The 16,136-nt window shown below is 35.4% G+C and overlaps 1 protein-coding gene across 4 annotated transcripts in view; it reads left to right on the top strand.

Annotated features, from left to right (window-relative positions):
• Pcdh11x (protocadherin 11 X-linked) overlaps positions 1-16,136 on the top strand; it is a 695,481-nt gene that overhangs the window by 47,890 nt on the left and 631,455 nt on the right. For all 4 annotated transcript variants that reach the window (XM_039099733.2, XM_039099735.2, XM_039099734.2 and 1 more), the window contains exon 2: positions 11,480-12,063. In XM_039099733.2, coding sequence (XP_038955661.1) covers positions 11,524-12,063 — 540 coding nt within the window. In that variant the 5' untranslated portion in view covers positions 11,480-11,523. The remainder of the gene's footprint in view (positions 1-11,479; positions 12,064-16,136) is intronic.

The raw sequence follows: 16,136 nt of genomic DNA on the forward strand, positions 1-16,136 counted from the left end.
AGCCTCTTCACAGGTATGTTTAGCCACAACATTTTAGTAATTTATTTCTAGAATTATGAACTCAACTCTAATATGTAACAATAAAATTATCAATTATTAAATATAAGTGCTTACATGAAATTTTGGTGACTGAAATTATTTAAACTTGAATATTCAGACTCTGTATCAGTATGATTTGAGTCCAGTATACAGAAATTGAACACTGAAGTGAAGATAGATTAATCTGTTAATATTATCAAATGAATATAGAGTAGAAGAACAGGTATCTTCTTTATTTTGTTCACATATAGATTCTTAGTACCTATTACAATGCTTTACATTACTATTTATTACTATTAATAAAAAGTTCTTGAGCTAGGGAAAATGTCCATGTTCTTGTGTTATTAATTCGTAACAAGAAAGTAGATATAATCAACAAAAATTAAAAATATAACAATGTAGAATGCAGAAGACAAAGCGTTATTATACAGGTACAAGAAGAAACAGTTTCTTATCAGGAACTACATTGGGTTTGTATTTCGGGCAGCCTTAATAATCTGGTGTCTTCAATATGACTCAGTAAAGAAAAAGGACTTCCACTTCTAAAGAAAAGGAAAGTAGATATCAATATTAAGTTATGTACTATTTTTCTTATTATTTGTACAGTTGCATTATTTCAGTAAGAGTTCTTTAGAGTCATACGATATAGGTTTTAATGAGACATAGAAGCTTGTATTGGCTGAATTAGCGGAATTAAAATTAGTATGGGGCATAGAATAGATTGAGAGAAAGCAAGTTCATGGAATTAGGTCATTGTCTTAATTGTTTTTCTTATTTTGAGATAGTGTAACATGTATGCAATGTTTTCTTTTAAACAGTCTGTATAAATTTTCTGCCAATTGTAATAATGTGTAATTCCTAAGGGTGGGATAAGAATAGACTGGTACTTTTAATTCCGTTTGCCACTGTTCCAATTTTATTCTGCTTATGTTTGCATTATATTTATAAAATCATTCAGGCACACACTTTTTAAGTGTCCTAGATCCAGTGTATAGAATACACACACACACACACACACACACACACACACACACACACACACACACACACACACTAGCTCTTGGTATCAACAGAGTGTTTTTAATCACACATTCATAACAGTAGAAATCAGTAATTCACAGGAGACCAGATCTTAAACAGGTTTCTATATTGGGCAATCCCTGTTCTCATCATTGATTGAATGATGCTAAAAATACAAAAGTGCCTACAATAGTCTTTTGCTGTTGTTTACTCAGATAAAGCGTATCTTCAGTATTTATTTTCTTCATTGTTATATCTCAGTCACTTATAAATGACACTAACATCTAAACAAAATTTCTTAGATATATAATGCATGTTTCAGAGGATCTATGATCATACTTTATAAAAAATAATTTTTAACACTTAGTTCATGCTGTAAATAATTTCTTCCGTTAAAGAGTATTTGCTTATTCTATTACTGACTAACATGGAAAATTTTCATTTTTTCTAAGTTCATGAATTTAAAATTGGCATATGCTTATATATTTTAAATGCAGATTTCTAGCTATGTTGTTGATTGGTTAATAGCACATTTTCTTGCAGTTATGTTCACACAAAAAGCTATTTATATTTATATCCCTGTGTTTAAAATCATTGCTGAAACATTGTTAATGTTGCTAATTCCTAATAATCATTGAGCTGAGAATATCATGAGAAACCTGCCTACATCAATAGTTTTCAGTAATGTAATTTTAAGTGTCTCCATATAGTCATATTTTAAAGCTGCTGTGTGCTTTAATAGCAACATTTATTCATATTATTTATAAAGATCTAACATTTCATAGTGTGTAGTATACAGATATATAGCTTTCATATTTTATTTTATAACATTGCACACTAATATTTTCAGATTTTTATATGAAATATTACTTAATATGTCAAATGACTATCAAACATGTAAAATAGAGAATTTGAATAAAGAAATGTCAAAAATGAGACAAAGAATTTATAGAACTATAAGATAATTGTTGAATTTTATCAATGAATTAAAGTAATAAGGGCTGAGGAGATGTCTCAGAAGTACTTGTCATGGTGTTCTAGAAGACTCAACTTTTTATTTGTAAGACCCACGTTGAGAAACTCACAACTATCTGTAATTCTAGTAGTGGAATCTAATATCTATTACTTTTTAAGCATCCACACTAACAAATGAACACATATGCTTAAAAGTAATACAAATCAACACTAAAAACCATAGAATGAAATATTGTAAGGTTTTTATGAGGAATAAAAGTGAGGAGAAAGTGTTTTGTTTGTATTATTTTGAAAAAACCGTTTCCTTATTTTATACTTATGGATGTTTCTCCTACACCAAATGAATATAGTGCCCTCAAAACTCAGAAGAGGGCTTCAGATATCTTGGAACTGGTGTTATAGATAGTTGCAAGTGGGCATGTGGATCAAATCAAAGCCTAGGTACTCTGCAAGTACAACAAGTGCTCTTTTTTTTTTTTAATTAACTTGAGTATTTCTTATATACATTTTTTTAAACTCAGTAGATTTTTATTTTTTTATTTTATTTTTTTTATTAACTTGAGTATTTCTTATATACATTTCAAGTGTTATTCCCTTTCCCGGTTTCCGGGCAAACATCCCGCTCCCCCCTCCCCTTCATTATGGGTGTTGCCCTCCCAACCCTCCCCCCATTGCCGCCCTTCCCCCCATAGTCTAGTTCACTGGGGGTTCAGTCTTAGCAGGACCCAGGGCTTCCCCTTCCACTGGTGCTCTTACTAGGATATTCATTGCTACCTATGGGGACAGAGTCCAGGGTGAGTCCATGTATAGCCTTTGTAGTGGCTTAGTCCCTGGAAGCTCTGATTGCTTGACACTGTTGTACTTTTGGGGTCTCGAGCTCCTTCAAGCTCTTCCAGTTCTTTCTCTGATTCCTTCAACGGGGGTCCTATTCTCAGTTCAGTGGTTTGTTGCTGGCATTCGCCTCTGTATTTGCTGTATTCTAGCTGTGTCTCTCAGGAGCGATCTACATCCGGCTCCTGTCAGTCTGCACTTCTTTGCTTCATCCATCTTGTCTAATTGGGTGGCTGTATATGTATGGGCCACATGTGGGGCAGGCTCTGAATGGGTGTTCCTTCAGTCTCTGTTTTAATCTTTGCCTCTCCCTTCCCTGCCAAGGGTATTCTTTTTCTTCATTTAAAGAAGGAGTGAAGCATTCACATTTTGATCATCCGTCTTGAGTTTCGTTTGTTCTAGGGATCTAGGGTAATTCAAGTATTTGGGCTAATAGCCACTTATCAATGAGTGCATACCATGTATGTCTTTCTGTGATTGGGTTAGCTCACTCAGGATGATATTTTCCAGTTCCAACCATTTGCCTACGAATTTCATAAACTCGTTGTTTTTGATAGCTGAGTAATATTCCATTGTGTAGATGTACCACATTTTCTGTATCCATTCCTCTGTTGAAGGGCATCTGGGTTCTTTCCAGCTTCTGGCTATTATAAATAAGGCTGCGATGAACATAGTGGAGCATGTGTCTTTTTTATATGTTGGGGCATCTTTTGGGTATATGCCCAAGAGAGGTATAGCTGGATCCTCAGGCAGTTCAATGTCCAATATTCTGAGGAACCTCCAGACTGATTTCCAGAATGGTTTTACCAGTCTGCAATCCCACCAACAATGGAGGAGTGTTCCTCTTTCTCTACATCCTTGCCAGCATCTGTTGTCACCTGAGTTTTTGATCTTAGCCATTCTCACTGGTGTGAGGTGAAATCTCAGGGTTGTTTTGATTTGCATTTCCCTTATGACTAAAGATGTTGAACATTTCTTTAGGTGTTTCTCAGCCATTCGGCATTCCTCAGCTGTGAATTCTTTGTTTAGCTCTGAACCCCATTTTTAATAGGGTTATTTGTTTCCCTGTGGTCTAACTTCTTCAGTTCTTTGTATATTTTGGATATAAGGACTCTATCTGTTGTAGGATTGGTAAAGATCTTTTCCCAATCTGTTGGTTGCCGTTTTGTCCTAACCACAGTGTCCTTTGCCTTACAGAAGCTTTGCAGTTTTATGAGATCCCATTTGTCGATTCTTGATCTTAGAGCATAAGCCATTGGTGTTTTGTTCAGGAAATTTTTTCCAGTGCCCATGTGTTCCAGATGCTTCCCTAGTTTTTCTTCTATTAGTTTGAGTGTGTCTGGTTTGATGTGGAGGTCCTTGATCCACTTGGACTTAAGCTTTGTATAGGGTGATAAGCATGGATCGATCTGCATTCTTCTACATGTTGACCTCCAGTTGAACCAGCACCATTTGCTGAAAATGCTATCTTTTTTCCATTGGATGGTTTTGGCTCCTTTGTCAAAAATCAAGTGACCATAGGTGTGTGGGTTCATTTCTGGGTCTTCAATTCTATTCCATTGGTCTATCTGTCTGTCTCTGTACCAATACCATGCAGTTTTTATCACTATTGCTCTGTAATATTGCTTGAGTTCAGGGATAGTGATTCCCCCTGAAGTCCTTTTATTGTTGAGGATAGCTTTAGCTATCCTGGTTTTTTTGTTATTCCAGATGAATTTGCAAATTGTTCTGTCTAACTCTTTGAAGAATTGGATTGGTATTTTGATGGGGATTGCATTGAATCTGTAGATTGCTCTTGGTAAAATGGTCATTTTTACTATATTAATCCTGCCAATCCATGAGCATGGGAGATCTTTCCATCTTCTGAGGTCTTCTTCAATTTCTTTCCTCAGTTTCTTGAAGTTCTTATTGTACAGATCTTTTCCTTGCTTGGTTAAAGTCACACCGAGGTACTTTATATTATTTGGGTCTATTATGAAGGGTGTCGTTTCCCTAATTTCTTTCTCGGCTTGTTTCTATTTGGATAGATGAAGGCAACTGATTTATTTGAGTTAATTTTATACTCAGTCACTTTGCTGATGTTGTTTATCAGCTTTAGTAGTTCTCTGGTGGAACTTTTGGGATCACTTAAATATACTATCATATCATCTGCAAATAGTGATATTTTGACCTCTTCTTTTCTGATCTGTATCCCCTTGATCTCCTTTTGTTGTCTGATTGCTCTGGCTAGAACTTCAAGAACTATATTGAATAAGTAGGGAGAGAGTGGGCAGCCTTGTCTAGTCCCTGATTTTAGTGGGATTGCTTCAAGTTTCTCTCCATTTAGTTTAATGTTAGCAACTGGTTTGCTGTATATGGCTTTTACTATGTTTAGGTATGGGCCTTGAATTTCTATTCTTTCCAGGACTTTTATCATGAAGGGGTGTTGAATTTTTTCAAATGCTTTCTCAGCATCTAGTGAAATGATCATGTGGTTTTGTTCTTTCAGTTTGTTTATATAATGGATCACATTAATGGTTTTCCGTATATTAAACCATCCCTGCATGCCTGGGATGAAGCCTACTTGATCATGGTGGATGATTGTTTTGATGTGCTCTTGAATTCGGTTTGCCAGAATTTTATTGAGTATTTTTGTGTCGATATTCATAAGGGAAATTGGACTGAAGTTCTCTTTCTTTGTTGGGTCGTTTTGTGATTTAGGTATAAGAGTAATTGTGGCTTCATAGAAGGTATTCGGTAGTGATCCATCTCTTTCAATTTTGTGGAATAGTTTGGATAATATTGGTATGAGATCTTCTATGAAGGTTTGATAGAATTCTGCACTAAACCCGTCTGGACCTGGGCTCTTTTTTGTTGGGAGACCTTTAATGACTGCTTCTATTTCCTTAGGAGTTATGGGGTTGTTTAACTGGTTTATCTGTTCCTGATTTAACTTCAGTACCTGGTATCTGTCTAGGAAATTTTCCATTTCCTGAAGATTTTCAAGTTTTATTGAATATAGGTTTTTATAGTAAGATCTGATGATTTTTTGAATTTCCTCTGAATCTGTAGTTATGTCTCCCTTTTCATTTCTGATTTTGTTAATTTGGACACACTCACTGTGTCCTCTCGTTAATCTGGCTAAGGGTTTATCTATCTTGTTGATTTTCTTAAAGAACCAACTTTTGGTTCTGTTGATTCTTTCTATGGTCCTTTTTGTTTCTACTTGGTTGATTTCAGCTCTGAGTTTGATTATTTCCTGCCTTCTACTCCTCCTGGGTGTATTTGCTTCTTTTTGTTCTACAGCTTTTAGGTGTGCTGTCAAGCTGGTGACATATGCTCTTTCCTGTTTCTTTCTGCAGGCACTCAGCGCTATGAGTTTTCCTCTTAGCACAGCTTTCATTGTGTCCCATAAGTTTGAGTATGTTGTATCTTCATTTTCATTAAATTCTAAAAAGTTTTTAATTTCTTTCTTTATTTCTTCCTTGACCAGGTTATCATTGAGTAGAGCATTGTTCAATTTCCACGTATATGTAGGCATTCTTCCCTTATTGTTATTGAAGACCAGTTTTAGGCCGTGGTGGTCCGATAGCACGCATGGGATTATTTCTATCTTTCTGTACCTGTTGAGGCCCGTTTTTTGACCAATTATATGGTCAATTTTGGAGAAAGTACCATGAGGAGCTGAGAAGAAGGTATATCCTTTTGCTTTAGGATAGAATGTTCTATAAATATCCGTTAAGTCCATATGGCTCATGACTTCTTTTAGTCTGTCTACATCTCTGTTTAATTACTGTTTCCATGATCTGTCCATTGATGAGAGTGGGGTGTTGAAATCTCCCACTATTATTGTGTGAGGTGCAATGTGTGTTTTGAGCTTAATAAGGTTTCTTTTACATATGTAGGTGCCCTTGTATTTGGGGCATAGATATTTAGGATTGAGAGTTCATCTTGGTGGATTTTTCCTTTGATGAATATGAAGTGTCCTTCCTTATCTTTTTTGATGACTTTTGGTTGAAAATTGATTTTATTTGATATTAAAATGGCTACTCCAGCTTGCTTCTTCTGACCATTTGCTTGGAAAGTTGTTTTCCCAGCCTTTCACTCTGAGGTAGTGTCTGTCTTTGTCTCTGAGGTGTGTTTCCTGTAGGCAGCAGAATGCAGGGTCCTCGTTGTGTATCCAGTTTGTTAATCTATTTCTTTTTATTGGGGAATTGATGTTGAGAGATATTAAGGAATAGTGATTATTGCTTCCCGTTATATTCATATTTGGATGTGAGGTTATGTTTGTGTGCTTTCATTCTCTTTGTTTTGTTGCCAAGAAGATTAGTTTCTTGCTTCTTCTAGGGTATAGCTTGCCTCCTTATGTTGGGCTTTACCATTTATTATCCTTTGTAGTGCTGGATTTGTAGAAAGATATTGTGTAAATTTGGTTTTGTCATGGAATATCTTGGTTTCTCCATCTATGTTAATTGAGAGTTTTGCAGGATACAGTAACCTGGGCTGGCATTTGTGTTCTCTTAGGGTCTGTATGACATTAGTCCAGGATCTTCTGGCCTTCATAGTTTCTGGCGAGAAGTCTGGTGTGATTCTGATAGGTCTGCCTTTATATGTTACTTGACCTTTTTCCCTTACTGCTTTTAATATTCTTTCTTTATTTTGTGCGTTTGGTGTTTTGACAATTATGTGACAGGAGGTGTTTCTTTTCTGGTCCAATCTATTTGGAGTTCTGTAGGCTTCTTGTATGCCTATGGGTATCTCTTTTTTTAGGTTAGGGAAGTTTTCTTCTATGATTTTGTTGAAGATATTTACTGGTCCTTTGAGCTGGGAGTCTTCACTCTCTTCTATACCTACTATCCTTAGGTTTGATCTTCTCATTGAGTCCTGGATTTCCTGTATGTTTTGGACCAGTAGCTTTTTCTGCTTTACATTATCTTTGACAGTTGAGTCAATAATTTCTATGGAATCTTCTGGTCCTGAGATTCTATCTTCCATCTCTTGTATTCTGTTGGTGAAGCTTGTATCTACAGCTCCTTGTCTCTTCTTTTGGTTTTCTATATCCAGGGTTGTTTCCATGTGTTCTTTCTTAATGGCTTCTATTTCCATTTTTAATTCCTTCAAATGTTTGTGTCTTCCTGGAATTCTTTCAGGGATTTTTGTGTCTCCTCTCTATGGGCTTCTACTTGTTTATTTATGTTTTCCTGGAATTCTTTCAGGGAGTTTTGCGATTCCTTTGTGTAGGCTTCTACTTGTTTATTAATGTTTTCCTGTGTTTCTCTAAGGGAGTTCTTCACGTCTTTCTTGAAGTCCTCCAGCATCATGATCAAATATGATTTTGAAACTAGATCTTGCTTTTCTGGTGTGTTTGGATATTCCATGTTTGTTTTCGTGGGAGAATTGGGCTCCGATGATGCCATGTAGTCTTGGTTTCTGTTGCTTGGCTTCCTGTGCTTGCCTCTCGCCATCAGATTATCTCTAGTGTTACTTTGTTCTGCTATTTCTGACCGTGGCTAGATTGTCCTATAAGCTTGTGTGTCAGGAGTGCTGTAGACCTGTTTTCCTCTCTTTCAGTCAGTTATGGGGATAGAGTGTTCTGCTTTCTGGCGTGAAGTTTTTCCTCTCTACAGGTTTTCAGCTGTTCCTGTGGGCCTGTGTCTTGAGTTCACCAGGCAGGTCACTTGGAGCAGAAAATTTGGTCTTACCTGTGGTCCTGACGCTCCAGTTCGTTCGCGGGGTGCTGCCCTCTGGCTCTCTGTGGCGGCAGCAACCAGGAAGATCTGCGCTGCCCTTTCCGGGAGCTTCAGTGCATCAGGGTTCCAGATGGCCTTTGGTGTTTTCCTCTGGCATCCGAGATGTATGTGCAGAGAGCAGTCTCTTCTGGTTTCCCAGGCTTGTCTGCCTCTCTGAAGGTTTAGCTCTCCCTCCCACGGGATTTTGGTGCAGAGAACTGTTTATCCGGTCTGTTTCCTTCAGGTTCAGGTGGTGTCTCAGGCAGGGGTCCTGCCGCTCCTGGGCCCTCCCCCACGGGAGCCCAGAGGCCTTATACAGTTTCCTCTTGGGCCAGGGATGTGGGCAGGGGTGGGCAGTGATGTTGGTCTCTTCCGCCCTGCAGCCTCAGGAGTGCCCACCAGACCAGGCGGTGAGGTCTCTCTCCCACGGGGTCTGGGAGCAGAGAGCTGCTCAACAAGTGCTCTTAACATCTGAATCATTCTCCAACCTCTTAATAAAATTAAAAAAAATAATATAAGAAGATAAAACTACATTACAATTGTACAAAACAAACAATCAATAGAAGAAGAGGGCAAGAAATGGCAACAACAGACAGAGACCCATTTGCTTGTGCAATCACGAATTCCATAAAACCATGAAATTAGAAGCTATACTGTAAATGTAGAGGACTTGGTACATGCCTGCACAGGACTTGTGTATGCTGTCTCAGTAATTGAGTTCACATATTTGAATATATTGATAAGGAGGGACTTTTTCTTCTAGGATCCTCCAGCCCCTCTGACTGTTCCACTTTTCTGCCTCTTCTTCCATGTAGTCCTTGATCTCTGAAGTAAGGCATTTGATTGACATGTCGCTCTATTACGTGTTGCAGAAGGAAGCTCTTCTGATGATGGCATAGCAAGGCAATGATCTAAAGAACACAGCAGAATGGCATTAAGAGTCATTTTATTCCCCAGCTCCGGAAAAACAACAACAACAACAACAACAACAACAAAAAACAAAAAAGAGTCATTTTATTGATTTCTCCTTTAGATAAATAGTCATATTTTTTTCCTCTTAGGTCACTGTCCTGTCTAGTTTTAGGAATTTTTCCAGCAGAGCAGCACTAGATAGATCAAGAAGCACACTTTCCAAAGCAGCACTCCTTTCATCAGTGAGCTTTAAGTCAAATCATATATTGGTTACTGTCACAAACTTTCACCACTATTTTATCAGCTTATCTTACAGTCACATTACTTGTGTTGATGGAAAGTTTGTAGCTGGCATGGTGTTTAGCTTCCTTCTTTGCTAGTGTGTAGAGTTCCTTCAAATAATATAAGTACTATTCCATAAGGGAGACAGTTCTAGACAGGCACCAGCTTGACTTCTCTCTGTTCAATGGGTTGAGTAGTTGTCTTCAGCAATAGCATCATACTATCAATGTGTAGAGAGCAACTTATAGCCTTTGTAACAGGCTGGTATGTTCAGGGGTTTCCATGGTATCTTTTTGGTCTACAATTCTATTTAATGTTATTGATTCCAAATACAAGAAGCTTCATTTGGTGATTAGAATTGTCAGGATGTGACTCCTTCTTCCCGCTTAGTTGGCAATTTCGTTTAGATCACTATATATGTATTTATATATGTATATATTTTACTGCTTTAAGTTTGCATGGGATCACTCAAACGGTCTTAATTTTAGCTATTTTTCTTTGTATTAAGGGTCTTTCCCCTCCTCTTCCCTGTTTGATTATCCTATTTCACTCTACCTCCTGCATATATATAAGACATGCTTTTATAGTATGACATGATGAGTTATATATTATCATAGAAAAATTTGATCAAGCTGAGATTAGCAAAACTATCACCTGATACCTTTTTGTGACTTAAATGTAAAAAAAACCCAATAGCAATAGTTTATTGCAATCTTTATATAAAAAGCAATTACCTTTCTTATTTTCAAAACTAATCCAGGTATTTGTTATCTTGTTTATTCTTATATTGTTTATAGCATAAATTATCCTTTTCCAATCTATAAACATAAATTTCAAATTTCATCTCTCCTGTTAATTATTTGCATGTTATTTAGGGATTTATAGTTCTAACCATAATGTGTATTCATAATCTTTTATCTTATTTCTGTGTCCTATCAGTACCCTAAATGGTTTTCACTGTTTCCTGAAAAATAACAGCAACAGCGGCAAAAACAACAAAAATTATGTTCCCAAAATTCCAAAAGAGCAGATATAGATAACAGTCTGAAATTTGAATATCTGTAATTTATATTTATTCATTTTCTCATCCAAGCAAGAATCAATTCTGTTTTGCCTGTCACAATTTCTCCCCTGTATTTAGATAGTTGTCATATAACCCATTTTCAATACTAGAATATGTTTGCTTTGAATTCAGATTTGTCCAAGTCTTTCATGTGTAAATGTGTTTTACATTTTGTACACAGAACTGAAACTATGGAATATTATAATATTAAATGCTTATTGCCACTAAAATAATTGTTTTTGAAATCCTCAGTAAAACAAAGAATTAATGGTATTTTCGTTATTGAAATCAAATATAACTTTATTTCCCTTGACCTTAAATCAAATATTCAAATTAATTGTATTTTTTAAAATATCTTCAAATATTGAATACATGAACTTCTTCAGTCGTGGACAATGTTCTTAATATACAATTGCCTTTAACTACTATAGTTAGTTGATGCGTCATTTCTTTTTATTCTTACTCTAGAAACAAATAACATCATTCAAAACAAGCCTGTCATTTATCAGTATTGTTAATATTTCATTTAATTATTTTTGTTTTAAGCAGCTTTTGTTATCATGCAGATTTATAGTTGAATTTCTAATTATTTTTTTCTCTCTCCTTCCCTCTCTCTATCTTTCCCTGTGTTTTCTTTTCTCTTTGTCAGTATATCGTGGGCTGACAAACAGTACCTTTGGTATCGAGACTGGTATGGACTTGTTGTCCGGGACGTATATATTTGCGGTCCTGTTAGCATGCGTCGTGTTTCAGTCTGGCGCCCAGGAGAAGAATTATACAGTCCGAGAAGAAATGCCAGAAAACGTCCTGATAGGCGACTTGTTGAAAGACCTCAACTTGTCGCTTATTCCCGACAAGTCCTTAACCACGCCTATGCAATTCAAATTAGTTTACAAAACCGGGGATGTACCATTGATTCGGATTGAAGAGGGTACTGGCGAGATCTTCACTACTGGCGCACGCATTGATCGTGAGAAATTATGTGCTGGAATCGTGTTGGATGCTCGTTGCTTTTACGAAGTGGAGGTTGCTGTTTTGCCGGATGAAATATTTAGATTGGTTAAGATACGCTTTCTGATAGAAGACATAAATGATAATGCACCGTTATTCCCGACAACTGTCATCAACATATCAATTCCAGAAAACTCGGCTATAAACTCTCGATATTCTCTTCCGGCAGCCATTGATCCTGACATTGGAATAAATGGAGTCCAAAATTACCAACTAATTAAGGTATGTTTTAAAAACATTTTGTTAACCAATATTAACATTCTTATAGGGTAAAGGATCTTTTGTATACTTTTGAATAAACCATCTTAACTTTCCATGTTTATGCAAAGCATATTAGAGAAAAGTCATTAATGTACATTTTGCTATCACATGAGATTTTTTTTAACCTGGATGTGCATATATTCCTTTCCAAATATTTGTGTTTCCACAGACAAGGATCTCAGCTCTGCTATTTATAAATTAACAGATTACTTACGATCTGAGTTTGAATAAGCCTAGTCATACTCTGTCATAAATCTCACCTAAATATACAACTTTAGATATTAAGAATGACTACATGAGGCAATTGATTTTTAAAAGATTACTTGAGACAAAATGCTTAATCTTAGTACTTGAAAAATGTTAAAATTATGAGAGATGATTAGGATATTGCTCTTGAGAGTGCAGTGCATGTATATAATGAAATATGATAAAAGATATACCACATTAACTGACAGTTACTCCTCCCATATCCTCCCAACATAACCCTAATTAAAAGTATTTTTTTTTACTAGAATTTCTGCAAACATTTGTATTACTGATAAAATTTTCAGGTTGATTTCAAATCAAGGATTGAACTCAAATCATCTTTTTAGTTATTAAAGTGGGACTAAACAATCTTTGATTTCTATAGATTATTTGTTTTGTCTGAATTATTGGAGAATAAAACTTTCATATTTTCTATTACAAAAAATGCTAAGTAGGGTTTTTTTCAAGTTTTTTCAGTTAATCTAAAAACAGTTTGGCTCAATTTGAGTCTTGTGATAGGACAAACAATGGAAAAATGAACAAAATACTACATGCTCATCAAATATATGCACAGAGGTCTCACTTCAGAAGTACATAGAGTACTACATGGAAATTCTTTCAATTACTGAGAAGATTTACAAAATAGTTAAAACCTCAGTTATTGGTGTGTGAAATAATAAAATGTACTTAGTGGTCTTCAGATATTGAGCACATTTACAGATATTATATTGATATAGATAGGATATTGAAAGTTTAAAATTTATACATGTTTTCTGATTATGCACTAACAAAATGCAATTGACATTATGACTAATGAAGGTTAGTGAAGAACACACACACACACACACACACACACACACACCTATCTGTATTGATAGACAGACAGACAAATAGCTTTGATGGTTGATGGTTATAATCTGTAGAATTTGACCCAGGTATTGTATATAATATGGGGAACTTGCTCAACTGACCTTGTTGTTGTTATAAGATACATAGCTTTATAAACAAATGCAAAATCAGTTTTCTTGAGTGAACTCAAATAAATACAGATATTTGTGTTTATGAACTAATTCTAAAAAGGAAGTATCTATTTGGAGTAGTGATGTAAAACAGAGGTTTTAAAAGGTTCTTTGATAAACATTTTTAGAATAGGTCTGTACAGTGATGTTTACTTTTCTCATGTATTGGTAACAGTACAGGAAAAATGTTAATCAGAATTTTATGTACATCTCTTTTTTTTCACTTCCAACATGTGTACTAACCAACACCAACTGTGTCTTTTATCTAACTTCTTAAAAATAATATGTTGATCATTCTGAAATTACAAAACAGGTAGAAGTCTGAAGAATAAGCACTAAGCATAAAATAAATGGGCATACACAAAATGTTATAGCGATATATTAAAATATTTGACTAGTTAAAATTGTGAAACTTAGGAGCCTGATATAGTTGTCTCCTGAGAGGTTCTGCCAGACCCTGACAAATACAGAGGCAGGTGCTTACAGCCAACTATTGAACTTATAACAGGGTCCCCGAGTTAAAGAAAGGAATGAAGGAGCTGAAGGGGTTTTCAGTCCCATAAGAAGAACAACAATACTAACCAACCAGATACCCCAGAGCTCCCAGAGACTAAACCACCAACCAAAGAGTACACATGAAGGGACCCATGGCTCCAGCCACATATGTATCAGAGGATGGCCTTATCTGACATCAAAAGGAGAGGCCCTTTGCCCTGTGAATGCTCAATGCCCCCGTGTATGGGAAAGCCAGGGCAGAGAGATGGGAGAGGGTGCGTGAGGAAGAATTTAAGAAATAATTTTGTCGTCTCTACCAAAGGACAACTTAATACAGTTTTACATTTGTCTTGAAAATTGATTAACAAATTTAAATGAACAACCTTGCTTGGAAGATTTATCTCTGTTAAAATGTCTATTTTCATTTGACTTTCTTAAAAAAAAAGTCACCAAATGATATAGGGTTTTCAATAACTTGTAGAAATACAGTATACAATTTCTTTTTGGGTTAGTACATACAATACAACTAAATAACTATATATTGTGGCTAAAATACTTTGGCATTTGTATAGCATCAGGAACAAATACTGTTCTGAGTGCTTGTTAAAAATAATGAGAATAGAATAAAAAGCCTTGCCCAGGGCACTCAAAAGGCTGTGACACAGGAGACATTAACCGAATGCACTTTAACTTGGAAAAAGGTCCTGTCATAAGAGTGGCATGAATTATGTGGAAAGATAACTTAAAAACTTATTTGATTCATCCATAAACTTTAGTAAGTTTTACTGTTTGAAAGTAGGTTGGCCAGCAATAATACTTTTGTAACAGACTAGCTGTCTTCACAGCATATGTTGAAATTTAATTATTGCTAATCTTATGTACTTTTATTGAACACTTTGTACTTTTATTGGTCATAACTATGATAATATTATACATATATACAAATATTCATATCAATGTCATATATGTCAGTAATAGAAAATACAGAAAATTCTAGGGAAAATTAGGTTAATATACAGTTTTATATTAACTTACTGAAATTAAATTATATAGTGGAGAATAGTAAATAAATGAAGATATGTAGAATATGAAGTAGCCTAGCCAATAATAGTACTAAAATGTCAGCTTGAATGAAAATACTAACTTTAGAATTCAGATTATCCAGTACTTTTAGTTATACTCTGGTATAAATGAAAATTGTATTAATATTACATGTATATTATACTTAAAATATTTTCTTATTTCCAAATTTTTTATTCCACGTTTTTAATATCAAAGTTAATTTAAAATATTTCTCAGTTAATTCATTTAAGCATTAACTTGTTTATTTGTGCAATTATCGTAAGGTTAATTTTCAACATTTTAAAAGGATTATAGCATTTTAAAAGTATGAATGTATTTATATATTTATTTAATTACATTAAAAATGTTGCCCTACTCCTCGTCCCCAGGGACTCTTATGGAAGAGTTTGGGGAAGGATTTAAAGATCATGAAACGGATAGGAAATCTACGGAAAGATCGTGCTGTGGGGTGGAAGAAATAGAAAATCTCTAAGCTCACCACTATCTCCTCCCATGTCCATCCAGGGCTCGTATTTCAGTTCTGGACATGCTCAGAGACAAAATACTGATGTTCATTATTGGGTATTGGCAAAGAAATATATTCCTAAATCACTGTAACTTGTTAGATCATGAAAATATTTGAAGGTTGAAAGAATCACGAGGGGCTATTGCAGCTTCCATATGCTGCAACATTTGCACCAATTGGAACTTTGGCTAATATCTTGGGACCTCAGAATGGAGCTAACAGCAGCTCTTTGAAGGAAGAAGATAATTTCCTATTTGCTTCATCTCTTGTTTAAGAGTATGGTCACTTCCAGCCAAAAACATTTCTGACTCCATCAGACAGATCTTAGGCAAATGGTTATTAGATTGGAATGTCAGTGAGCTGGACTGGTGCAAAATCAGATATGTGTGCCAACATCTCTAATCTGGCTTCTGGTTCAGTGATTTTTCAATGAGGACTGTTACTTAATACAGCTGGAAGGTATAGCAAAGGATTCCAGACAGCAATTAAGTGCTAATCTCGTAAGAGAATCTCCAAAGGTTAGCACTTCAGACCTGTGCATTAACTCTTCTATACCAAATGGATGCACTGTTTCAACCAAGGTCTGTAGGTGGCAAGAACATTTGGGTAAATAACAGTTTTCTCTAACTTTCGTCCTTTCTTTACATTCTCTATTTCTTTCTTTTTTTATTGTATATTTTTAATTT

Source organism: Rattus norvegicus, chromosome X (assembly GCF_036323735.1).
Source record: "Rattus norvegicus strain BN/NHsdMcwi chromosome X, GRCr8, whole genome shotgun sequence".
Taxonomy (NCBI): Eukaryota; Metazoa; Chordata; class Mammalia; order Rodentia; family Muridae; genus Rattus; species Rattus norvegicus.